At 39.9% G+C, this 25,834-nt stretch overlaps 2 protein-coding genes and 2 pseudogenes across 2 annotated transcripts; all 4 read right to left on the bottom strand.

The window, feature by feature from the left end:
* Window positions 1-8,997: 8,997 nt before the first annotated feature.
* Window positions 8,998-10,817, bottom strand: LOC143109841 (sacsin-like). Its single transcript, XM_076272631.1, has one exon. It carries the CDS (start codon window positions 10,767-10,769, stop codon window positions 9,213-9,215), a length of 1,557 nt encoding a protein of 518 aa, XP_076128746.1. The 5' UTR covers window positions 10,770-10,817; the 3' UTR covers window positions 8,998-9,212.
* Window positions 10,818-10,828: 11 nt separating this feature from the next.
* Window positions 10,829-13,714, bottom strand: LOC143109295 (sacsin-like; annotated as a pseudogene).
* A 13-nt stretch (window positions 13,715-13,727) lies between these two features.
* On the bottom strand, window positions 13,728-16,189 carry LOC143109294 (sacsin-like). The gene is made up of 3 exons (XM_076271948.1): window positions 16,150-16,189; window positions 15,942-16,028; window positions 13,728-15,788 (listed from the first exon to the last, which is right to left on the bottom strand). Exons 1-3 carry the CDS (start codon window positions 16,187-16,189, stop codon window positions 14,440-14,442), a joined length of 1,476 nt encoding a protein of 491 aa, XP_076128063.1. The 3' UTR covers window positions 13,728-14,439.
* A 1,457-nt stretch (window positions 16,190-17,646) lies between these two features.
* On the bottom strand, window positions 17,647-23,014 carry LOC143109293 (sacsin-like; annotated as a pseudogene).
* Window positions 23,015-25,834: the final 2,820 nt, after the last annotated feature.

Below are 25,834 nucleotides of genomic sequence, written 5' to 3'. Positions count from 1 at the left end.
TGAAACAAAATGTCTGTTAATTTCTTTATTCATAACAACTCAAGAAATAAGAAAGGGGACCATAGTCTCTTTTTTTTGTTTGTTGTCAAGAGGAAAATCAGTTTAAGTTCAGTGGTAACATTTTTAAGGCCATATCTCCGTTTTGATTGGGTCACCCTTTCTTTTCTTAACTTCCTGTCCTAAATTAGGGTTCTAATTTCTCCCAGTTTGCTGTGATTGGGCTGGTCTGTGTGTTGTGTGTAATGTGTGTGTGTACTGTGTATCTAAGCCTGTGTGTATGTACTGTATCTAAGCCTGTGTGTGTACTGTATCTGAGCCTGTGTGCGTATACTGTGTATCTGAGCCCGTGTGCGTGTACTGTATCTAAGCCTGTGTGCATGTACTGTGTGTCTAGGCACACACATACACACACAGTACACACTCAGGCTTAGATACACAGTACATACACACAAGTATGTACTGTGTATCTAAGCCTGAGTGTGTACTGTGTGTGTATGTACTGTGTTTCTGCCTGTGTCTGTGCCCAAATGGTCCTAGTAAGTCAGTTCCTGCTTGTTGGTATTGGCCATGTGTATCTGTTATTAATGGATCTGGCAATAAAGTTCCTGAACTAAATGAACTGTGTGTTATTACAAAAGATGGAAACCATATGGTTTATGTGAAAGTTCAGCTTAACTTTACCCAATAATTACATATAAACACCTAAGGTTTATATAAAAGGTCACCTTAACTTTAATCAATAATTACACATGAACACCTAAGGTTTATTTAAAAGTTCACCTTAACATCAAGTGTCCATTTAATTATAATTAATTTGATCCATTCACATTTACTCAACCTGATAAAAACCATACCATTAAACTTTACTCTTTACATTCAACTTGTAATATAATTACGTGGAAAATTGTCATGTAATTAAATTACATAAAGTCAACGTTTTAGGCTTGATTATTTTTTTGAGTGTGTGTGGTAAGATGCGTCCACCAGTGCTTTAGGCTGTGCGGTGAGTTGGAGGAGAGACCATAAATGTCATTGAATAGCCTTTGTGTAAAATTATATTTTCTAGATCAGTGCTGAAGGTTTGATTTTGCAGTGTAGTTTCATACCCAAGGTTTCTCCCATTGTCTTAACAGTCTCCTGCAACAACCATACCAGGTGGAGTGGCTAGGTGGAGGCACCAATCTCCCCAGCTCTTATCGCCACATGCCTGCAAGTATTCACACTCCAAAACTTCAGTATAACTCTACAGGAGAGTATTCCAGTGAGCGAGTGTTGATAAAAACCTGTTTGTTAACCTTGACATGAGGGAAACTCAAACATTCATTTATTATAGTAATAGACTGTGAACATAACCTTCAGCAGTTAGCATTTTCTCTAACAAGGTTTATCTCCTCCCTTCTGCTGGGCAGCTATTGGACATAAATTGTCAATTTCCCCTCTATCCTAATTTTTGAAGATTGGGCATACAGGTAAAAAGTTATGTGCATTACCGCACGTCCAAAACGGCAAAACACATTTTTGGTCATTGCAGAGCTCCCTTAGCCTAGAAATCTAGACGCACCCTAGCGGCGGCAAATTCATTTTACACTTCAATGATATAGGATGGCCCGCCAGGCTAGAGCTCCCTAGAAGTAAAATGACACCAGATGTCTTGTGTTTCCTCACAATGTTAAGAGGGTGTAGTCTACTTTCTTTTTCGAATGACTGTATTGTATATGAGCCAACTGTGCATTTTCAATAACCATGCATTATGAGGTATGACTCAAGAAGTGAGATGTCATCTTTAGTATGATATGCTTTATTGATCACTAAAATCACAAGAGGATAGATAGTATTCGTCATCATGATTATTAAAAAAATTGCAGAAAATGACGCCCTGAATATACTCTCACGCAAAAACAGCATCACTTCAGGATATTCTAAAGACACTGTTGTTTTCAATCTGCATTATAAATGTGTTTTTACAAATCAACCAAACTGGATCAGAGTAGTGCTCAGACAGTGCAGTCGTAGAGTATGTTGTCCTTCCGGATGATCCAGAGATATCATCCGTATCGTAGAATAGAATTCACTCCGTAGACAGAGCCATCACCTCACACCTCAATCGTAGACAAGGATCCTAGAATACTCTGCCAGTCAACTCACTAAGAAACAAACCCCTTAATTTCACCCCTTATAAATACCTTACTTTTGACCTTATCATGGTGAAGTTAATCAGGTACTTCGACCCAATTAGTTGCAACCAATTTAAAAACATGGTTTGGTTTGCACCGTTTACTCCCAAGATGTCTACTGGTCATGGGATGTTTGACAATTTCCCTCCATACAGTGTAAAGATATTGTCATTTTTTATGCTGAGTTGTTGAGAGGTAACTCTCTGGGGAGACAGGTTGCTTAGCACCCTTTTATACAGTCCGCAACATGCTTTTTTCATCCTAATATAAGATTAATAACACTTGTCGATTTTAATTTTTGCAGTGTATAATCTGAGGTGGAAATGCATATGAAGTCTAACAGGGAATTAAGAGAAAACAGGAAATGTCACTTTTAATTTGTGACACTGATTAGGCTTGTGCCTTTGGTCTGGGAGGTGGTGGCTGGAGTTTGTTTCTGTGCCCTGCTTTGTTTGTCTCTCCAACAACCTCAGCTCCCTCTTCCAAGTAACTCTTTAGCTCCCTCTAATGGTTGCAGCTTAGTGTTGTCACGATGCCAAAATTATGACTTCGATACGATACCTGCCATAAATATCACGATGCTCGATACTAAAACGATACTACGGCGAAATCCTAAGATATCTGGAGAAGAAAGGACTCATACCTCCTCCAAGTGTATTGAGTCATTTGTGTTAAATTTGGTGCACTTTTGTAGTGTGTAGGTCAATTCTGGGTTCTAAACTTCTAAACTTCCTACATAATGATTATTTTTTTATAGTCAGTAAAATAGTAGGCCTACTTTCTGTGATTAAGTCATTTATTGTTTGTTATAGTTAATTTACATTGTGTTGTGTTTTGGCAATAAAGTAGCTTTAAATAGCCAAACTAGGCTAGATCAAGGTCAGTGTTCAAATTACTGCATGCAAATCACTGAATACTATGCAGAGGGGCCTAATCTTTAGGCCATCTGATGTACAGTATAGGCTACCCTAGGCCTTCCCGTGTTCATGGGATTTCTTTGACAGTTGCAAAGGGGAAAATGTGAGGATAGTCTTCTTTGCGCCCAGTGTACAAGTACGACGTTCCAACCACTCAGGTCTTCGTCAGATAGGCCTACACCATTACCTGTTGCAATATATCTGTGTGCATTACTACATTACGTCTTTTTCTTTGATAACATGATTTGCTAGCACGTACTGTAACAATACGCCGCTATTATTATTAGGACTCAACACGCTTTGGTGGTATTATGCTGTGGGCTTTAATTAGCGCATTTCGGGTAGCCTATCCTACATCTGGGCAATAATTATGACCGCCGCTAGCAAAGGTAGCGAAGCGGTCATATAGGGATTGTCAAAGTTTTTTTTTTTTTTTTTTTTTTTTTTCCCGTCATCTACTTCCTGAAATTTTGGTCAACGATACCCGGGGCACCGAAACACCGGGGCACATGAAATTTGGTGGGTATGTAGCCCCACTAGACTTTTACGGAAAAATTTCGTTTGGTCCCCGGGGGCCACTCCCCCTCCGCGCTGGGCCCCCCGAAACCCAAAAAATGCAGTTTTTCCTAAATAACTACCTGAACCGTGGCACCGAGGATGAAGAAATTTTTATGGTATGTTGGTCTCAAGGGCCCACATCAACTTAGCCCATAATCACTCATTTGTGATTTGCACCCCCCCGGTAAAAAATGAAAATGCAATATCATTCTGCTTTAATCGCCCCTCTCTTCAGTAAAGACGTTCAGAACTGCACCAAATTTTATGTGTATGATTAACCTGACATTCTCTGGGGGTATGCCAAGTTTCGTAGAATTTCATCCATGGGGGGGTCTAAAAAATGAAGTTATGTGTACATTTAGTGACTCTACACTCATTGGCCTATAGATGGTGGTGCACACATATACACATGCACACACACACACAGGCACCCACATACTATCGGTATTAGAACGGCCGATACATAATTACAAATTCAGTAGGATTAAAAGAAAGCCAAAATAAATATTCATCATCATCATCATGGCTGCATTTCCAGTATTGGCGATAAGTAGTCGTTTGTCCACTAGATGGCGCATCGTTGCAGTGAGACGTAATTTTGTTGGAAGTTAATCTAAAGTGGGTTGGATAGACACTATGCTTCCTACAAGGACAAGACTGTAGGCTAGTTTACCGCAGAGAACGTCTAAGGGTAGGATGATTTCTGCATGACATGTAATTCCCATTTCCTCTTGAAGCCGAAATAAATCTGATAATGTTTATCGGACATGCTTGTTTTTTACTGCAGGTCCAGTAGGCAGGCTACGTTAATCCTATCAATAGCAGAATGTAGGTAAAATAATGTTACCGTTAGCATGGTTGAGTGATGGAGGCCAATTTGATTATTGATGTATTTGTAGAAAACCATAAATGCGTTTATAGGCTACCAAGCAAATCGATAACAGCACTAATTGTATCTTTCGACTGTCATCTCATTTGCTTATGACCATAACCTAGGCTACTAACAGGAGCTAAGTGAGTTAGCCACAACACGTTCGCTACGTGATGTTTTTTTAATGGAAAATATATAGGCTAGCTGCTACCTGAAAGATAACCTGTCTATGATCCCGTGATGATCTACATCTCCATTTAAACCAGATGTTTTAGAGCGCACGTTGAGATGTATTCAGGGCAGGGCTGTACCTACACATATTTGTTGCACGTGCTACAAAAATCATTCTTTGCGATGGATGATTTAGTACCAACGTTACACCGGTCAGATACAGTTTTGCCTATGGCTATTCCGTGAGACTGAGGCGCTTTTTGTTTGTTCGAAGTGCGTGTTTAGGGTGTGAGAGGGGAGTCGATGTGCTTTGATTCCAGCTTGGTAGTTGTAGTCTATGCGATTAAAAAACACGTGTGTGTGAAGTATCCAAACAATGATAACGCTTTCATTATGGCTGCTTTAGCCACAGACCTTGAGCTACTGTACAGTGGGTTGGGTTCCATTTAGAAGTGTCCACTTCATTCGCCCTTTCCGTGATTCACAGCTACGTGAAATGTATTACTACTGATATGCAAAACTATTAACTTTTCGCCAAGAGGTGGCAGCTTGATACTGTAAGGTGTAAGCCATTGGTTCCAACGGAGATTTTATTTGGGTCGCCAGCATAGCCTAGTGACAATTTGTGTTGTGTAATAGGCCTAGCATAGGGCCTACCTTATATAGCTTATAGTTTGTTAACAGTCACGGTTTTGTCATAACTCCCTCTATGCATTTTTGCATTTAGAATAGCTCTAAAACCGGGGGGCGACGTCGCAGGGGGGGCGCCAGTGCGTGGATATCTCAATCGCAAAATTAAACAATATTTCTATCGGGCGCCTACCATGGACTAGGCTGGGTGAAAATCAAAAGATTGCGTCAAAAGATTGAGCTTAACCATGGACCTCATGGTTGCAAAATGCAAGGGAACATGAATCAGCATATTATTTGCACAAACAATAACGGAGAGTAGCTCTTCAACTTTGCCCGTTAAAATGTGTATGAACAGTCTCGCAACGCATTTCATGAAGGCCCTTTTGGACATGTCAGTTATTTGCACCACTGGGTAAAACGGCATTTTGTTTTAGACTACTGGTATTTAATTTGTGCATTGACAATAAAGCTGAATATCATTTGAACTAGATGACTAAACTTATGCATATGTAGAAGAAGAAACATTCACAAAAATCCATGACATGACCTCTCTTCTTGATAGCTGTTGAAAACTGCATGGAACTGACAGGGATTTTTTTGTTTAATAATAAATAAATAAATACATTATGCTGCTACCTTCTGCTTTTCCCAAATACAATGTAGCCTACAGGTGTACCTTTCATCAGTCCAGTTGCAATGGATGGACTGTGATGAACTGCCCTACTTGTGATTGTTTAGAGATTTTAAAGGTTTTATAACAATTTTACAGATTTTTTGGCCCAGAAACAAATCTATTCACCTTTGCAGCGCCAGTAGGCTACTTTGTGTGCGGAATGTGTGCAAACACACATTCCAAACAAGCATACACAAAAGTTTCAAGAGTGGGGGATGGAGTAGAAGATGGAGACAAATTCATTAATATGATTTATTTTCGCGGAATGGATGTGCAGGACTGAGCGGCGGTCATATTTTGTACCGCTACGCGGTACATCTAGTTATTGAACAAATTGCAGTCTACATGCCATGACAAATATTACCAGTAGTAGGCTACTGACCGAACATGAAATAGATCGTTTACAAGTTATGGTAATGTTATTCTGGCGTGAACATTGCGCTTTCATCACGTTAGCACCCTATGATTACAGCTCGTTATGTCTCGTCAAAATGATTACAGCTCGTTATGTCTCGTCAAAATTCATTGATGAAGGAAGGTTCGCTTTATCCCAGAGAACCATACTCGTTTCACTTAGGCTAGACTAAAACATAAGAGAAGAACTTGGCACTAACCATGTAGTCGTGTTTTCTATAGCATATTCGTTAACCTGTCGTTCTTTGAACTCTTTAAAAATGTTGGGATATGTCTGCGAGGTGTTTTGCCAAGTTCCATGCGTAGCCTACTGCTTTTAAATGACTTTGTGTACCTGATGGCTTGCCTTAATTCGCGATGTATCCGAAATAGTTGCAGATTTCACTGCACCTTTTGTTTTATCCACAAGGCCTAGAACTGTCGGCAAAGAACTATGACGTTGGCTGCGCACTCACTCACTCAGAGCTGCCTGCTTGACACGCCCACTTGCCTAGATGCGTGAAAGGAGCAGTGAGAACAGCAGTTCACACAGACACAGAACGTTATTATTTTAATAAAGTATCGATTCTAAAAACGTCTGAAATCGTATCGTTTTTTGCGTGAAGGCATCGCGATACCTTTTTAGTATCGATACACCGTGCAACACTATTGCAGCTGAACTGCTCTATGGACACCCTTTTCGTATAATTTCGTTGGACTGTTTTTTTCCCTAAGACCTTTGAAGAATGTGACCAGGTTGGACGTCCTTCTCTTGGCACTCCACAGCAGCATCCAGAAGGTCGGAGCGCCCATGGAAAATGTTTTTCATGTCCTTGACGTGGCACTTTGGTGTCCATTAAAGTCACTAATCTATTGCTGACTGTACTTAGCCACTTACCATAGACTGTGTCAAACAGAGGTTGCGTTACACTTTTTCGTTGTCCGTCAAAACGCCTACCTTCTGGATATATTTGAAAAACAAGCCATTTAATAAATGACAGACGGACTTCTGATTTTTCTGTAATTATTTAAAAAAAACATCTGTCAATGAATATTCAGTTAAACCAATAACTCACACACAGGGTTAATTAATCAGTATGTCTGCTATGGGATAAGTGGATATACCATATTATATTGTTTGTAATAATGTTCTTTATAAGGACATTGAGCTCCTTTAGAAATTGACCTGTTCTGGTCTTTTTGATTTTTAGATATAGATGAAACCGGATCGAGTTCTTCAATGAATCATTCAGCTACTGTATATTCTCAGAATATAGAGACTTTCTTTTCTTCTCTCCAGATAAATGGACATAGATAAATTATTTCAAGAATACAAAAACTATTTGTGGAATGAGGAGGACTGATTTTAACATTTTCAGGACCTGATACTCCGAGTGCTTTTGCCACTGCATGTATACAGGAAGACATCCAGGTGTAATTAGGTATAGAAATTGTGGAAATTACTTTTGGAGGCTCATAAGAGATGGATGTTCTAGAGCTGGTCGTTGCAGTTACACATCAAACTAAACACCCTTTTCCCTTTCGGAATAAATTGTTTTATGCTCTTGATATATAGCAAAGGGGAGTGGGGTTAACTGAAACTATATGTAACATATCAAACATCTCTTAAGAAATAAAATGTTTTCACTTCTCTCAACATAACATGTAAATTAATGTAATTCAAGCAAGAAAACTAATGCGTCAACATTTTGTTTAGTATATGTGTGTCTAATGGCTCCAACATCACTTCCAAATGCACAAAGCTGCATATATACTGACAGAAGAATATTCATATCTACCATAAAGCCATCATTGCCTCAATTTTCTATGGGATAAACTATTCCCAAACAATCCTTATTTTAAAAAAAGAAAAACACCAATATATTTTTTTGTCCAAATTTTGTCCAAATTTGGCAAAAACAAATCACCATTCCCTTAATGTTTCTTTGAGATTAACTGTGTACTGACTCTCCAAGCAACCAAATCACAAAAAAAATCATACATACACAGATAAAACATGTACTAAATGATACAGGACATAATGTGAAAGTTAGAAACATACAACCATAACATTATCTCAAATATGAAAAAATAAGAATGAGTAATGAAAATTACTAAGTTACAAAATTACAAAAAAGTAGGGTTTTGCCACCCACACCCAAATGTTTTAATTGACCCACAAGTCCTGACAAAGCGATAATGGAGCAGTTGGGAGAGTTTTCCGCTCCTTCTGTACTTTGCCGCTATCAGAGCCCTCTCCACAGCCTGAACAAACACTACTCGGTTCTTCAACTCTCTGTCATGGTGAGCAGCATCATGGTCACACTAGGTTTGCAAATACCAGCACTTGGCTTCTTCTTTGTCTGGTCTTAGCATTTCCTGGTAGAACGACCAAAAATTATACTGGGAGCTGTGAGTGTTGTGGTAGAATCTCTTTCTTCCTTGATGGTGACGTGATGCTTGAGAATTCCAGAAGTCCTTGAAATTCCATGACCAACTGAAAGGTCCAATCCCATTATGATGCAAGACTACTGAAATTCCTTGAAGATGTCTAACTCTGTCCATTTTGTTTATATTCCTTAATTTTGTTTTTAAGTACTTGAATGCCTCAGTAGCAAGCGCCTCGTGCCTTGGGTTATTTTTGGGTGCCATCTGAGATACAGGAGTTCGGTGTTGGTTGTGTTTGGACATGGTCCAGATTTCTTTCAGGCACTTATCAATTTCCCTTTTGATGTTTTTAAAGTTCTTAGGGAAGTTTTCCTTAGGTGATGGCACAGGTCCCTCCACCAGTGTTATTTCTCAACAAAGCAGATGTTTTTTTCTCATTTAAACTGGTAAAGATCAATGGATCTTACCTCAACAAACTCATCCTTGCTGATCTGTATTTTGTATCTACAACAATACTGACCTGTTTTACTTGCTGTATCTAAATGTTCAACGACCACTGCATAGTAATATTCTGTATTCTCTGACATCTTTTTGAAGCCAACATATTCACCTCTTTCATAATTATTTATGAAGTTCATCTCGAGGGCATCATGCCATTCCTCAGGTATTAGACTTCCAGGGTCTGGATGATGAAGCCTTTCTCCTTTGCTAGCACTGTTACGAATTTCATACTTTTCCAATGCTTTCCTAACCTCTTCCAGGGTATCACATAACAGAAGCTGGCCAAAAGAGAGCAGAAAATCTGGGCAGAGGGTGTTCTGCAGCAGTGAATTAATTTCTTTGGTTAATCTGATGACCACTTCATACATTGTCTTAATGTTCATATCATCACTGTGCTTCAGGTAGAGGGTGCAACCCTGTGTCTCTTTTGCAACATACACTTGTGTTTCAGAGGTAGTATTGACAAGTGGATCTTGATCTAAGAAGAGCTCTGTCTCAAGGATTTCACAGCATACAATTTGAAGTTTTCCGAAGACATTTTGACATAATTTAATGGCATCAGCAGAAGAGATGGTGCCTTTACTTTGTTCTATAATCAAACTTGTAAGGCCATCCAAAAATGTTCTGGAGTTTAAATGTCTCTCAAACCAACCATTGAACTCACAGTTGTTTTCATATCGACATAGTTTCACACTACTACCCACAAGGCTTTCAGAGGTGACATGAGACAACATTGTGGGTCGACTGTCTTCAGGCAGCAACAACAGCATCTTCTGATGTTCAAAGATGTCCTCACCCAGATAACAATGTTCCAGGTTCATTAGGAGGCTGAGCTTGTCTTTTATTGAGTCCTCCAATCTTTTTGTCTGGAAGACTGTGTCATTAAAGTAGAGATCTGTAGACTCGTGCAGTTTGCCATCTGCTGATGGTAAATACAAATTCTCCTGGAATTGTATTTGCTCTGGTTGTGTTTTTATCAGTTGGAACAGGTGCTGGACAGCACGTTTGAACGTCAACTGCTGATTTGCATTGAGAGTTTCTTTTCGTTCAGAGTCCATGTAAATATCCTTGAGGAGTTTACAATACTGCCTAATTGTTGGCCTTTCCTCCACACCTATCCTTTTAAAGAATTCAGCGTAGAGTGCATGCTGTGAACTGATTTTATACAGATACGGCCTGAACTCTTTGTAATGTTCAAGAAGAAGCACTGCTTGACTGGCTTGCACAAGAACAGTATCATTTTCAACAAGAACCACTGGCTGTTGTTGAAGTTGAGATCCACTGAAATCTTTGATTGATTGTAAGTAGGCATATGATTGGTGAAATACTGTTTTTCTGAGGTTTCTCATATCAGTGTTTGGACATTCTGACCGACAGATGTTTTTCAGATTCTGGGCCACTGAATCACAGGGTGGCTTCTGAAAAGCTCCTGCTTTAACCAAATCAGTGTGGTAATATTGAGAAAGTTCGTCTGTGGGCAGTATTGGCATGGAAGACCAAATGAGATACTGATGATCAGGTTCTGTTTCAATCAAAGACCCTTTACATGCCCTTCTACATCAATATTAAACAAATCTGGAAATGTGGTATTGTAGTCTGTATTCAAGACGAACACATCCTGTCCCTCAATGCTCTCTCCCTCACCCTGCACGGTCTGAAACAGTGGCAATGACTTAAACCTTCTCAGGTATTCCTGGGAGTTTTTGGAAGTGTTAATTCCAGTTTGAAGAAATTCCTGAAGATCAACCAAGTCATCTTCAGACAGGTTCTTGAATATTGAGTGTGGAATCTGGAAAACTTGTTCCAAAACATCATTGCTGTTCCTTGGCTGGAGGAGCTCAGGCACCAAATGATCATGAAGCACTTCATTGAAACATTGAAAAAATGAACAGTTTAATGTTATGAGACCTAATTTGACTAAGATAGATGAAATGTTCCCATCTAATTTCCAAATAACCCTTGAAAGATCCTTCATTGGTTTCAGAAAATGTTTGTTATTTTGGCTTAGGCTGATGACTGGAAGAACAGGAGAGTCAAAGAAGGCTTTCTTGATTTCACTGAAAGTGTCATTTGATTCTCCATCTTTGATGACCTCTAGTTTGATTTGTTCCTCAAAGAATTCCCATAGGTGCTTCAGCCAAGCAGGGGGTTGTCTTCAATTTGAAGCTCTTTCAGTACAGGTATCAAGTATTTTGATGCAACAGGTATTGTCAATTTCTGAAGATAACCACCCGTTTGAAGTATTTCACTGTGCCATACGTTAATGTGATAATCTGCAAAGACTGCCCTTTGTCCCTCAAAACCCTTAGTGTCTGATCTTGAGTAAGGAGAAGAGGAAGTCCATTGATAGAGTTAATGTTGTTCTCATCAATATCTTCCATACAGAACTTTAGGAGTAAGTGGCATCGCCAATTTTCTTTAATGAGTGTGTGATCAACAGGTAAGGGTAAGGCTGCCAATGTTTTTGAAGAATCATTTAGAGGTTTTGCCTTCAAGTACTCCCGCACTGTTTTGGGGCACAGCATCATCACTTCCAGACCTGCCGTCTTAAAACCTGTAGATATCTTCTTCATCTTCTGAGACCAAGGAGCAACACTCATTCCAGTGTCCTCTAAAATTTCAAAAAGATCTGCTTCCAACTCATCACTAAAATGAGGAGAATCCATAGGATTGTGCTTGTGAACATTTGACCAGTTGACTGTGTATTTTTTTGAATTCAATGCCATTGAAGGTGTTTCCTCTGCCAACTGCTGATGGGAAGTACATAAAACAGGTATCACAGAGAGATCTCTTTCATGTATAGATCTGTATACATGATTGATCATTGCATGCCATTCTTGCTTAACGTCTTCTGAGATAGATGGGAAAAATGTCAGAAATGAGGAATCTAACTGTGATTCTAATGTCCATAAATTCAGAGGGGTTCCTGTTCTAATGGTCATTTGTCTGTGCTTTAACAGATCCGCATACAGGGGTGAAATAATGTCCAGCTTGAGTGACTCATTCCATTCAGTCTTAGGACTCACTGCATCCTCTTTCCATAGGTCCCTTCTAGAAGGGTCAACCTCAAAATTCCCATTGACATGAACTGGCAGACCAGTCTCCCCAGGCAGAGGAAGGGAGCAGAATAGCCTTCCAGTGAAGTCAAGCTCAAAGGGCTTTGATTCAATACAAGCTGCCACAGCTGCCTGCGGGGTCTGTGAAACATCAAACGCCTCATCGATTTGATCAGAGGTGGGTCTAAAGGAGCCAAACTGTTCTGCAATGACCCATTGACTCCATGTTTCGTCTTTTGAATCTGATGAGGATATATGCATGTCATAGATGACCTGGCATGGGACAGGGGACTTTTGTACTTGATCTTGGAAGTTTGCTCTCTTAATGCTGCTCTCCTCAGATAACTGCTTTTCAATCAAATATTCTGTATGAAGTTTGTCCGAGTCAGGGCTGATTGTATGGAACTCTATTTTCTTCACATGTTTCAGGAAGAGGATCAAACCATCTGGGTCTTCAGCAAGGACTTGTAACATTTCATCCATGTCACTGGGTCTGACACCTGTTTTGCATATTTCAGACTTAGCTGCCATTTTCTCTGTTCGGAGAGGAAGCCTAAACATAGTTCCAGATTTAAGGCTGAAATCTGAGGGCAGAAATGTCTGGTATACAGTCTTAAATGTTTCTTCCAATGAGTACATGCAACCTGGTTTCTGCTTGGACGCCATCTCTGCATATTTCACATGTGGATCAGATATGCAAAGCCACTTGTCTCCTGTTACAATGGCAGGACAATCTGTGAGAAGATAAACAGAATTGAATCCAAGACCATTTTTTCCTGTTTTTCCACGCTGTCCATGTTTCCCACCTTCCCCAAGCTTCTGAATGCCTTGCAGGTCTGCATCAGTAAAAGCCTTGTTGTTGTACACACAAAGAGCTGGACCTTGAAGAGAATTCCATTTCTCCCCAAATGTTTTCTCAGTCCCATGTTGTCTCTTATCCCAAATTAAGTGTATTTCTGTGGCTTCTGCATCATCTGCATTCTGAATGAGCTCTTTGATGAGGTCCTTTTTGGAAGGATATGCTTCTATGATGTTTTTTATTCGTACTCTTAGTTTTTCAGTTTGTCCAAATTCTTTTGCGTGAGATAAAGGACCATCAACTAAATGACTTTGTAGTGTGTGGTTCCTTGTTGTCCTGATACCAAAATGGCATGCAACTTTCCTTGCTATTTCTTCGTGACACAAAGTAACATCCGCTGACACTGGCATCCATGGGCTGTCATTGTAATGAAGATCAGAGCTGGGTCTCAGTACAGAGTTTGTATCAGATAGTTCTGTGAACTTGCATCTTCACACTTACGGAGTCCTTTTCTCAGTATGTCCAGACAGATATTTAGATCAACTTCGGAAAGAGGATTGGGCCCGTATTTACTTTCCATCTCATTTACTCTTCCATCACAGGAAGTACCTCTTCATGAATGACATAAAACTCTTCTTGGTCTTCCTTCAAGTCTGTTAACCCCTCTTTACTCATATCACAGAACAAAGTCTTAGAGGCAGGCTGCAAAGTGAATGTTTGGTTTTCAGCCATTACTGGTACTGGAGTATCATCCCTGGCAGATTTTTTCTCTTTGCGCAACCAATTCAGGATATTTATGGACAACCTCAGCTCAGTGGGTTTTCCAAAGAGAGGATTTCTTTGATCAATCCTTTGCTTGACATCATGAAGTATTTTCTCAATCTCATCTTCTGAAAGGGTTAACTTCACTCCAAACTCTTTCAGTAAGACCTCAAATGGCAGGTACTCCTCTGGGACCTTCTCAATGTAAGAACTCAGATCTAATTCAGGGGGATATGCTAAAACCACATCACAAGGTGGTACAAAGTGGTTGTCAATCCAGAGCCAAGGCACAGATTTTTTTTTCAACACCTCCCTGAAAGGCCCAATATGGTCCTGCATGAATCTGTATGTGTCATGCAACTTTGTTTAGAATTTGACATCTTTGCCCAGGTCAGGTGTAGTTTGTGACATTGAGTTTAGTACCGATAGATTCTCAATGACTTTCTCAGCTGGTGGTGGATTCAATAGTCCCAGTTGTTTGCATACTTTCTCATTTAGCTCAGCAACAACTGGCATAACATGCCCAACAACAGTACAGTAAATTTAATGTCTAATTTCACATGGTTTATAAAAATGTCTGTTTTCCTGTTTCTTCTTGATTTTCTTGATCTTCTTTCCTCTTGAATCCATACAGGTCACAGCATATGGATTCTCACAAGGAAACCACTGTATCTTTTGTAGTTGCTCCAGCTGGCTTGGAGCAAATTTAGAAATTATATCATTGTCATTCAGCACTCGGAGAAGAACATCTGCTTTCTCCCATGCTTTATCCTCAGAATGTCCGAAGGACTTTTCAAGACTTCTGACATCATCTAGCACATTACCAGGTGATATATCCTTCTCTTCTGACTGCAGGCCAAGTTGGCGTAAGCTCTGGAGCATCTGTTCTGTCATTACATAGTCGGCAGAAGGAAAGAAATTTGGCTCAAAGAGTTTTTTGAAGGCCTCATTGCTTGGAGCTTTGGCTTTCTGGCATTGTCCTTCCATTTCAATGAAGGTCAGATCTTTGCATTTTTTGTATAATGTCTCATTCTGAGAGAAGAGGGCACAGCCATGTTGTAGTATCCAGATCATTGCTTTCTTTTCATTCTGCTGATTAAAATAACCTGCCTCAATGCCTTCCACCAAATGAAGGGCCAGCTTTGCTGTGTCCCAAAGTTGAACCTTGAGGATTGACAAAAGTCTGTGATCGGCTCTAGTAGCGCACTGGACCACAGAATTAGGAATAGGGAGGTCAGAGGGAATGGTCGGTGAGGAGTTTAAAACCACAGCATGCTTTAATTTGGCACATACATACTCGCCAGTCATCAACTGGAACAGAGGCATCTTAGAGACTATGCTTTGCTCTTTATCTGAAAGAGAGTCCACAGAAGAGAGGAAGGATTTGATTTCCTCTTTTTCAGTGCAAGATGCAGAGTGGATTCCTCTGATGACCTGATCACTGCTCAGGTTTAAGAAGACCTTCAGCAGGCTTTTAGGTGATGGTGGAAGAACAAAGGCTTCTATGTCATGGTGTTTGAGGTACTGCTCTTGTTGTATGATAGTTCCCCCAACTTTCTTTACTACGTTCTGAATGTTTTTAGATAGGCTGCTATGTTTGCTTTGCTGAAATACCAGGGTTGGTTTTCTCTGTAGCTTTGCCAACAACACAGATTCGGAATCATTTTCGGGTGATTCCACAGGTAATAATGGCAGATTAACAAAGTAGCCTAACTCCTCCCAGTTGGAACTCAAATATTTCCAAAACTCTATTAACCACCCCCTGGGAGGATGTTCTGGATTATCTCTATCCAACACCACAGGGTCAAGTTCATTTTTCCATTCATGTGGTAAATGTTTCTTGGTTAAATCAGCCACATTTTGTGCATCCAGGTTGATGATGTTGAATGTTTCTACAATTATTAAAAACAAGAGTTAGAGAGTTTAATGTTAGAGAGAAAAACCATGATGCATGCACAGATTCTAATTATTAAATGTGAATACTACTGTTATATTTGTTTCTTCGTGTTGATATTTCTTTATTCATAGTATCAAAATTAACCAACCTTTTGTGGCTATATTTTTCAGGTGGCAAAGGCTGTTGAGGTTCAGTTCCTGAGATATAAACGCTCCTTTGCAAAATGGTAGCAATTCTCTGAAAAGTGTAAACAAACAAAATGTAACCTTAGATTCTTTACAAAACATTATTATACTTATATTCACAATGCTAGTAGAACGCTCCATTGACTTGAATGGGATTTCCCAATGTTCTACGGCAGGGGTTTTCAACTGGTTCTGTGCCAGGGACCACCATCCTGACAAACAAGTAATCCACAGACCACTATTGTGTGTGTGTGTGTGTGTGGGGGGGGGGGGGATAGTTTAGATATGTCAGTGTGGAAAAACCGCTCTCACAGAAGTATTGTTGGAAAGGGTAAAAGACACCTCACAGCACTCTTTCTCATGAGTGGCTGTCCTTTGACATCAAGCAAAATATGTTGCATATAGGCTACTCAAGAAACTGTGTGTCTCCATATGACGCAAGTTTCCGTAGTTTCAGCCTCAACGTTGAACATACGAAACAGTGGTACCTCCTCTCCAGTTTTGTCAATCGTTATTTAACAATCCATATTTAACATTTAATCGTCACTGTATTTTCTTTCTCGTTTCCAATATGTTTCCTCCGAAGTTGGAACTTTGTCTGAAGAGCAAGCAGCAGAATCCTGTCCATCTGTCCTGACATCTGTTACTTTCCTTAGGCTACTAAATAGCGATCCGTGCTGGTACTGACTACAGTAGCTAACTTCACCTTAGTTATAAACGTTAGTTAACAGCTCCACTCCTCTCCAAATTTCACCAAACTATTAAGCTTATTTTCAACGAAACCTAACGTGAACTCCGTCCGAGATGCTGGTCTATTTCGCGCAGAGACTGTAGCCTACCTTATGAATGTGCGTGTGTGACGTTGGGGACGCAAAACACACCATTAGCAAAGCACAGGATAGACCTATAGGCCTACAAGCTAGCATATCCTGTGTCAGTTTGAATCTCATCTCCTCTATAGTATTTTCGATATTTTCAATAAGTTCAGTATTCACACCAATGAGCAAAAATTCGGGAAATGGTTTGGAAAAATGAATGATGGAAAAAATTGTTAATTGTGAAATTACGCAGAATGCGTCACGGACCACCTGCAATGACGCCGCGGACCACCAGGGGGCAGCGGACCACCGGTTGAAAACCCCTGTTCTATGGTAAATTATTTTCATGTAATTACCGCTTCAAACATATAATTACCGCTTAAGAGAGAGAGAGTTCACCGGAGCAACAAAGATGTGGAATTTAAGTATTTTTTATTATTTAAGGTGTCAACATAAGGACTAACGTTTCGACGTGTGCCACGTCTTCATCAGAGTCAAAGACGTGGCACACGTCGAAACGTTAGTCCTTATGTTGACACCTTAAATAATAAAAAATACTTAAATTCCACATATTTGTCGCTCCGGTGAACTCTCTCTCTCTTACTGGATTCGGTCCACTCCCGTCGATGCGCTAGATGTGACCCGCAGTAGCGCGGAGGTACAATTGTTTTCTATATAATTACCGCTGTCAATGGCAACGGGTTTTGTGCTTCTGATTTAAGTCTTTCATATCACTTCGCAAGTAGGTCCGGTCACTTAATGCAATGGAACTTCATTCAAAAGTGAAAGCAGATGGTTGATCAGCTGTTTTCTAAAGAATGTTCAGCGTGTGTTGCAAACTATTTGTTTCTCAGCAAAATGTAAAGAGACATATCGACAGATTTTTATTCTCTTTCATCAAAACTGTGGCCACTGCAGATAAGACAGGCTCTTCAATATCATCATCTGGAAATACAGCATCTGATGGGGTCACCCAGACTTTCTCATCTTTAGCAAGAGAGAACACGGCTTTGTTATTCAGTAGACGTTCCAGGATATACATTGCTATTCCGTGCCATTTCTCCTTATGCTCCATTTGGATAATGTCTGGCCACAACTGGAACACTGATGTTGCAGGAAGGATGGAGTTTCTGCAACACTGGATGGAATCAAGAATCATCTTCAAGTATGTGTGAGGAAGAACGTCAGTCATCAGAAGTTCATTCCATTGAGCTGCTTCATCATTCTTCTGGTCCTCATCTTGCCATTTAATATGGCGCCGGTTATCAGTCAGGCCAAAACATGCATTGATATGAACTGGTAGCCCTGTCCTGTTTGGCTCATTGTTTGGAAGTGGAAGGAAACAGCTCAGTCGTCCGTCAGAAATAAAGTTCACTGGCTCACCGGGGAAAAGCAAAGTCAACTTGAGGCTGGTAGCACAGCTTCTCAGCAAGCAAGTCAATCTTTGCCACCTCTCCCTCTTCCAAGCAGTATGATGTAACAAGCCATTGGGTATTTCTCTCTCCATCACTGAGTGAGGCAGTAGAAATGTTTTTAAACACTGTTGACCCCACTAGGGGTTCGTCTGTGTCACTTGAATCTAAACTTGCTGGGGAGCTTGACAAGGATACTTTAAGTTTTACAACTGCAGATCCACAGGGGTCAATGTGCATCAGGGAGACATTAGACACGTGTCTCAAGAAAAGAAGGCTGATGTCTGCATCTGCAATGAAACTGTCAAAAAGCTGAACAACTTTGTCTGAATCATACAAGTTATCGGAAATCTCTGAGGATTCACAGCGCAAAGGAAACCGAAAAAGAGTCCCTTCGAAAAACTGATCCTCTTCTATGGTTTTCTCCCATGTGCGGTCACTGACTTGTTTGACAAGGTCTCGAAGAGGTTGAAATTGATCTCTCAAGGTGAAAAGGACATTTCTGTCTTCATCATCATCCAGAGACCATCTGAAACCTCCCTTTCCGTCTCCAAATATCTTCTCCTGTGGGTCCAGCAGCCCGAGGTATTTGGAACTGAATATACATGGCATATCTACAGTATAGGAAATTATCATTTAATGATATAAGACTTTCACTTTACAATGTTTTAAACAACATATATTATTTATGTATGCAGTACATGGCATATCATTTTCACCTGTAATATGATAGACTGAATTGAATCCAATCCCAAATCTCCCCACTCTGTTTGGATCATTGCGCTTGATGCTTCGTCCTGTGGCCTGAATACCTTGCCAGTCTTCTTCAGTAAAGACAGCATTGTTGAATGCATATAGGGCAGGACCTGATCAAGATAACAATATTAAGTCGTGTAACTTCAAACAGCATTTGATATAAGTTAACTTTATTGCAAAGGTGTGAAAATTATAAAAATGTATGCACGTCTGTAAATGGAGGACGAAAACATTACACGTGTCTAAATGGGGAAGGTCTTTATTAATTAATTCATACTCCAACTTGGCCAACTTGTTGGCTAATGTCCTCTTAGTGTAGGCAAGACTGGTGAACAAGGAAAGGTGTCACTGCAATCACAGGATTGTGCTATGAATGCCTTCACGAAGTGAATAGAGTCTGGGAAGTGGGAACTCTCGATTGGGAAACCTTTGCAACTCTTGCATCGCGACGGGCACTAACTTTGAAATGATTGGTCCAGCCTTACCAATCAGAGATTAAAGTTACTTCCTACTTCGCCTAAACTTTACAAACTGACAATAAACAGTACCAACAGTCAGGAAACAATGTACCTTTGCTGTAAATAAATGTATGCATTTTTCCAACTGCATTTTTTGACGTTTGCAGGCGTTGCTGCTTCTGTTTATCACAATAAGTTTCAGTTTCGTCTTCCCCTCTCGTCGCTGATTGGCCTGACATTTTTCTTGTCTGAGGTAAACGGTTATGAACTGTGATGTGCCAGACTAGATCTTCCTGAAAGAAGATCTAGGTGGGCGGGGCCAGGCTAGTGAATGCCACAAAGGATCTATGAGAACCCCAATGATGGGTAAAGAATTGTATTTGGGTAGTGAATGCAGACGTGCAATGTGGAAGGTGTGCTTGAAGTAAGTTTGCATTGGAGCACACAGCTAATAGCCATGAGTCAGGTTTATCTTATGATTTGTCTTATTATTTGTTATTATTGTTTGGTTTTGTTTATGTAAAGCACATTGAATGACCTCTGTGTATTGTATGAAATGCGCTATATAAATAAACTTGACTTGACTATGATATCATATCTGTGGCATGAATAGGTTGCCAATGGGAACAAATAAGTTATTTGTCATTTACATGAACCAAATGAAGCATTAGGAGATGTGGCCAAATATACACACCAAATTTCAAAATCATAGCTCAAGCAGTTCTTTAGATAGACATATGGAAATTGCAGCGCCCACCAATGACTTTCACATGACTTGCAGAGGTCCTACGGTACATGTCAAATTTCCGCACAAGATATTGACAATTTTTAGCATTTTGCATATTTTGCATTTATACCTTTCACTATGTGGCCCTTCACCAATCACCACAAATGAGTTGTAATGGGCTGGGTTGATACAGCTCCTTGAGACCAACATACCACAAACATTTTGTTATCTTGGGCACAATGGTTCTCGAGTTATTCCATGAAAGCTGCTTTTTAGTCTACCTGACTTCCAGGGGGCCCAGCACAGGGGTAGTGGCTCATAGGGACCAAAAGCGTCTATTCCTTATCAGCCTAGTGAGACTACATGCCCACCCTGTTTAATGTGCACCGGGAGTTTAATGTTTAATGTGCTTCGAGAATTGTGAACAGAAAATTGCTGAAAAATAAATAAATAAACAAACGGCCAAGTCGGCACTGGCTTCATCCACTCTGTGCACTTCTCTTGCAGCAGGTGTGGTGGCAGATATAGGCAGTATTTTAATTTGATTTATTATACGGCTCTTCATAATGCTAGTAGAATGCTCCATTGACTTGAATGGGATTTCCAAACGTTCTACGGTAAAATAAATTCATGCAATTACCGCTGAAACATATAATGACCACTGTCAATGGCAACAGGTTTTGTGCTTCTGATTTACGTCTTTCATATCACTCCACAAGTAGTCCGGTCACTTCTTGCAATAGAACTTCATTCAAAAGTGAAAGCAGACGGTTGATCAGTTGTGTTTTAAAGAATGTTTCAGTTCAGCGTGTGTTGCAAACTATTTGTTTCTCAGCAAAAGCCACAACAAATAAATGTAAAGTGACATATCATGTGGAGTTAATTTTTTCGTGCTCATGGTGAAGCAAGACCCCTCCACTAGCGCATCAGGGTCCGGTTCGCCCTGTCGGGACTTATTTTCCCAATAACGACTGGCATTCCATACATTATCCCTTATGTATTTGAAAGGTATGCTGGGATGCCCAGATGTGGCTTCTGGTGCTTAATGTTCTGATTTCGTACTTTAAAAAATATTCTTTATTTTTTTATAACCGCATGTGGCCTGTGAGTCAGCATGCATTACACTTTATGACCGCATTGCACTAGAGGCAGTCACAATAAAAACCTTTAAAGGTGTAAGGCATAAATTAACTGAGTAAGAATACAGTGGGCATTATTTTCAAATGGCCACTTCAGACGCGCATTACGCGGCGTGAAGCTGCGTGAAACTTTAGTACCACTTTCAGTCACTGTGCGTCGCTCTGCCACTGTACATCGCTCTGTCAGTAGCCTGCCTGCCGCCCCTTCTGAAAAAGCAGGAGGCTACCTTTAAACATATTTGTTGCCGAGAGGAATCCCAGCCTACGAATTCAATAACAAAATAAATCATGCATAATTAAACATTAGCTTTAAATGAAAAACACTCTTTAATAATAAAAAAATAAACCGCTAATGAAGTAAACTTGTGACCATCAAAAATCGTTTATCGCCTGTAACTCCGTGATAACAGGACGTAACAGGAAGTGATGTCTGTCTATCATCGTTGCACTCGGAGAAAACCGGCATGTTTCATTCGTCCTGCGTTTCTTCTACGGCTGCAAACGGGATTCACTCACAGTTAAGCAAATATTTCTTTATTAGGGCAGGGCAGGCATATTTCTGGCCAATTTGAAGTAATGCCCACTGTACACCACACAAAACTGAGTATGAGGTACCTTGATACTTTCCAAGGTCTTCATTCAACAGGCTGTCCTTCTCATATGTCCTCTCATCATGAATGAACACCACATCAGAAGCTCCAGCATCATCTGCATTCTGTATCAGCTCCTGTTCAAAGATCCGCCAGATAATGGAATTACAGGTTAGATTGTCATTACCAATACTGCCATTAAACACAAAACAATTCAAACCTTACCTTTAATATTTGTCCTCCGTCTGGATATCTTCTAAGGATATCTTTCAAGTAGTCTATAAAAGGCGGAGATGTTGCACCAAATGTGTTTCTGAAAAAGAATAAAGTGGTGTAACTTGCATTGTTGTGTCGATTGCACAGCTCAGCCCTGTACAGTACCGACTGGGAGGAAAGGGTGCTAGCAAGGAGGCCAAACCCTATGGGTGTTAGTGTCTGTTGCTAACATGTTTCTTAAAGGAACAAGCCGACTTTTTGGGGCTTAAGCTTATTCCCCAGAGTTAGATAAGTCGATACATACCCTTCTCATCTCCGTGTGAGGGTATGCAGTGAATAGGCTAAGGCCTGTTTCACACCAGGTGCATACAGAGTATGGCCTACTGTAGTAGTTCTTAAACTATTTACTGCACGTAGGCTAGACTAGAGCTATGACGGAATACCCAGTCTAGCAGATTGGGAAGTGGATGTTGTGAAAGTGAAAATATGATATTAGAAAGGCAAACCAAAGTTAAAGTTGCTTTTGACATAGTAGCCTACAATGAAGAAAACTGATGCTCTGAATACTGATTCAGCTGTCTCTGAAAGTTTTTCTAATTGACGCATTTAACCGAATTTGGATATCTGTTTTTAACAGGCGGACTTTTTCGCTACACATGGCAGTGTACCTCCTCCCCTTTGTTTGCATATGCATGTGCATTAATGCATATGAAAATATGTTCAATGGTAGCATGTTCAAATGCTTCATGGAAATTGTTTTTGTATTTTTAGTTGGATATTGGATGTGAGAACAAGAAAATGGTTGTTGCATTTAGTTCCCAATGTCCCACACTGGGAAGCATTATAGTTTGATACTGCAGCTGAAGTTAGACTTGAAGAATAATCTGTCTTCTTCACCTGTTACATTTTTGAACAGCCATTCCATTATTGAAAAGTTGATTCAATTTCTATATTAAAATGAATTGACTAAAATCGGTATTGACAGGTCAAACTCTATGAAAAACCGGTGCATCTCTAGTACTGATGAATTGTATTGATTAATGGATGTAGAAGCATGCGTGTGTTTTCAGATATTCAGTGCTGGAGTGAACAAGTCAGGAGCCGAATATAACAGAAGATGACGTTACAACACCGCTAACGCTCCACCGGAAATAAATTAACTGGCTTAAGAGCTCTCTGTGCATGAGGTCCATTGATCAAAGTTTGTTGAATATATTATAGCCCAGTCTGAAAGCCAGCCATAAATTACCCTGCCCACAGAATTTGAGTCTGGGAAAATTTACATGCAAGGCTATAAAACTGTGGTAAAACAGGATCTGTTGTTTCCAGGGACTCAAATAGGATGTAATTCTTTGTCATAATTAACTCACAGACACACATTAACAGTTGGCCTTGGGTCTTGGCATTTCTGAGAAAAACACAACACAAAGTCTGATAGGCGGATTTATTCATGGATAACCTATGGTAATGTCTTGTCTTATGTCAGTAAATGTTTTCATGCGGGCAGAAATCCGCTTGGGGGGAGTCGTGAGGAGGGAACTTAATTCAAAACCATTTACAGAGAGATCAAACAAGACTGAAAGCAAACATTCCACATATCAGTGTTGCATTAATCCCATGCATATTGTTTTGCCATTGTTTTCAATTTAAATCTCTATAAAATCTCATCCACTCACCAAAAATCACAGCTTATACTGCAGCTCTATGGAGTTTAAGGCTGAAGTTGTCCCCATGTGGCGGCTATTGGCTTATCTGCGTTTGATGGACAATGCTTAGCACTGTTTTTGTTCACAGTATGATGGTCTTGGATCTGTATCTAACTTAATTGTTCAAATAGCTTCAGGCAATCCAACTGAAAATGTCAGATGAAACCTCATGCACGCAACAGTCCAATAATTGCCCAAACACGACTTGCCAACTTGACACCCGAAACTCTCTCAGCAACAGAGAAATAAAACAGCTCCAAATGGTTTTAGATATGTGGAAAAACATATAGTGTAATGCTGGTAACAGTACAACCTGTTCCCCTTAAAGTATATTATGATTACGACCTTGCCACAAAATAAAAATTTTTGGTGAAAGCAAGTCAATCTGCAAAACAGTTGCTAGTTTGCTAATTCACTATGTCTGGACTTATTTTCCTATAACTTATAGACATCTGAAGTTTGCCTACAAAAAAGCTACCATCTTTGTCGTTATAAGGAGATCCGGTATCTTGAAATCTTTCCTATGGGAAAATAACAAGGGGATTTGGAATCATCAGATCTGTTAAATTCTCGTGGGGACGACGAAATCGGAAATGCAAACGTTTTGCTCTACATACTTTTGTCCACTGCCTTCGAGTGGATACTGTGATCTCCAGTATGTGAAGGCGGCACACTTTGATTTTTCCACACTTTGATCAGCTTATCACTCGCTCTTATATTGGTGGAAATCATTTAAGGCATCTATTTTAAGCTGCCGTAGCCTGCCTACTATTGTCACTTTCTCTACAAGCCTTTTTGTCGACACCCAAACAATGTTTTGGTGATGTTGACTCTGACAAATAATTTACAGGATTTAATTGTCTCATAGTGCAATTGGGGTAACAATGTTGTTAATCTTGTTTTAGATATAATGTATTCATTCTGAATTTAGTTGCTAATCCTACATATCCAAACGCCCATCCCAAGATGGGCATCCTGATAAACCTTATTATGTTTATTGATAACACCATGGTGATAAGGCGGGTTGCAGATCATTATTGGAAATACAATATTTTAGCAGTCTGATCAATTGTCTGATGAACAATTAAGTCAAGATATTGTGTGTATGCAGTAAGAGATAATGTATTGTCTGCCATAAAAGTAAATTAACACTTTCCTTTATTCCTTGCTGAACTAGTTCTGCTCGATGTTTTCATGATCTTGTCATGACATGATAACTCAAGGACACATTTGTCCACATTCTTAAAGTGATGGGCAAAGCCAGCAATATCAGCAAATGAATAAGCAAATCAATCAGAATAGTTGGTTAGCCTTGTTAATCTTGAGTCACAAAAAAGTGCAAGTCTTACCAAAACTCTCAAAGCCACATTTGTATAATTAAAAAGCCTTTATTGGAATCAAGCAAGTAAATCAATGTGATTTTATGAAGGACCTAATCCTAGTAATGGGTGGTTCTGATTCAACATCATTTAATTGCAAACTATCAGAGATAGGATGGGTGAGCTATCTGATAAATTAGGTAAGATAGGGATACTTTTATTGCCAACTGTGAGGGACCTAGGCGACCACCCCACGTTTAGGGAGGTGCGCCACTGGATTAGGTGGTGTTGAGGAAAGGCAGGAGACAGCAGTTCCATACAAAAATATAATATTTATTTAATCCACAAACCAGGAGGAAGCACAGCAGGAATCCAGACATAAAAATCCAGGGATCTTCAGTATGTATCTTCAAGTGAACATTTGAACTCGCCATTAAACTAGGCAACAATTTTACAGACTTTCTAGGCTCCCGATCCAAACAAGGCGACCTTGCATAACTCTGGACCATACTTTATACCCTTGCCTCACAGCAAGCAAGGTTAACATTATAAACTTCAATTTACTTTCTAACTCTAAACTTCCCTGAGTCCCTGGATCGCCAGCTCTTCCCTCTGTCTTCCGTTGTCTCCTGTCTATTGTGTGTCTCTCCCGTGTGAAATAAGCCTGCCTTTAAATAGGCTAGGCAATTACCCAATTAGGTCTGGGCTAAACCAT

This window comes from Alosa pseudoharengus, unplaced genomic scaffold (assembly GCF_046254945.1).
Source record: "Alosa pseudoharengus isolate Yale_2024_CS ecotype anadromous, Long Island Sound unplaced genomic scaffold, YU_APseudo_1.1 YU_APseudo_1.1_scf_7, whole genome shotgun sequence".
Lineage (NCBI taxonomy): Eukaryota > Metazoa > Chordata > Actinopteri > Clupeiformes > Clupeidae > Alosa > Alosa pseudoharengus.
Note: the sequence above shows the minus strand (reverse complement) of the source record. Positions and strands in the feature narration are given on the sequence as shown.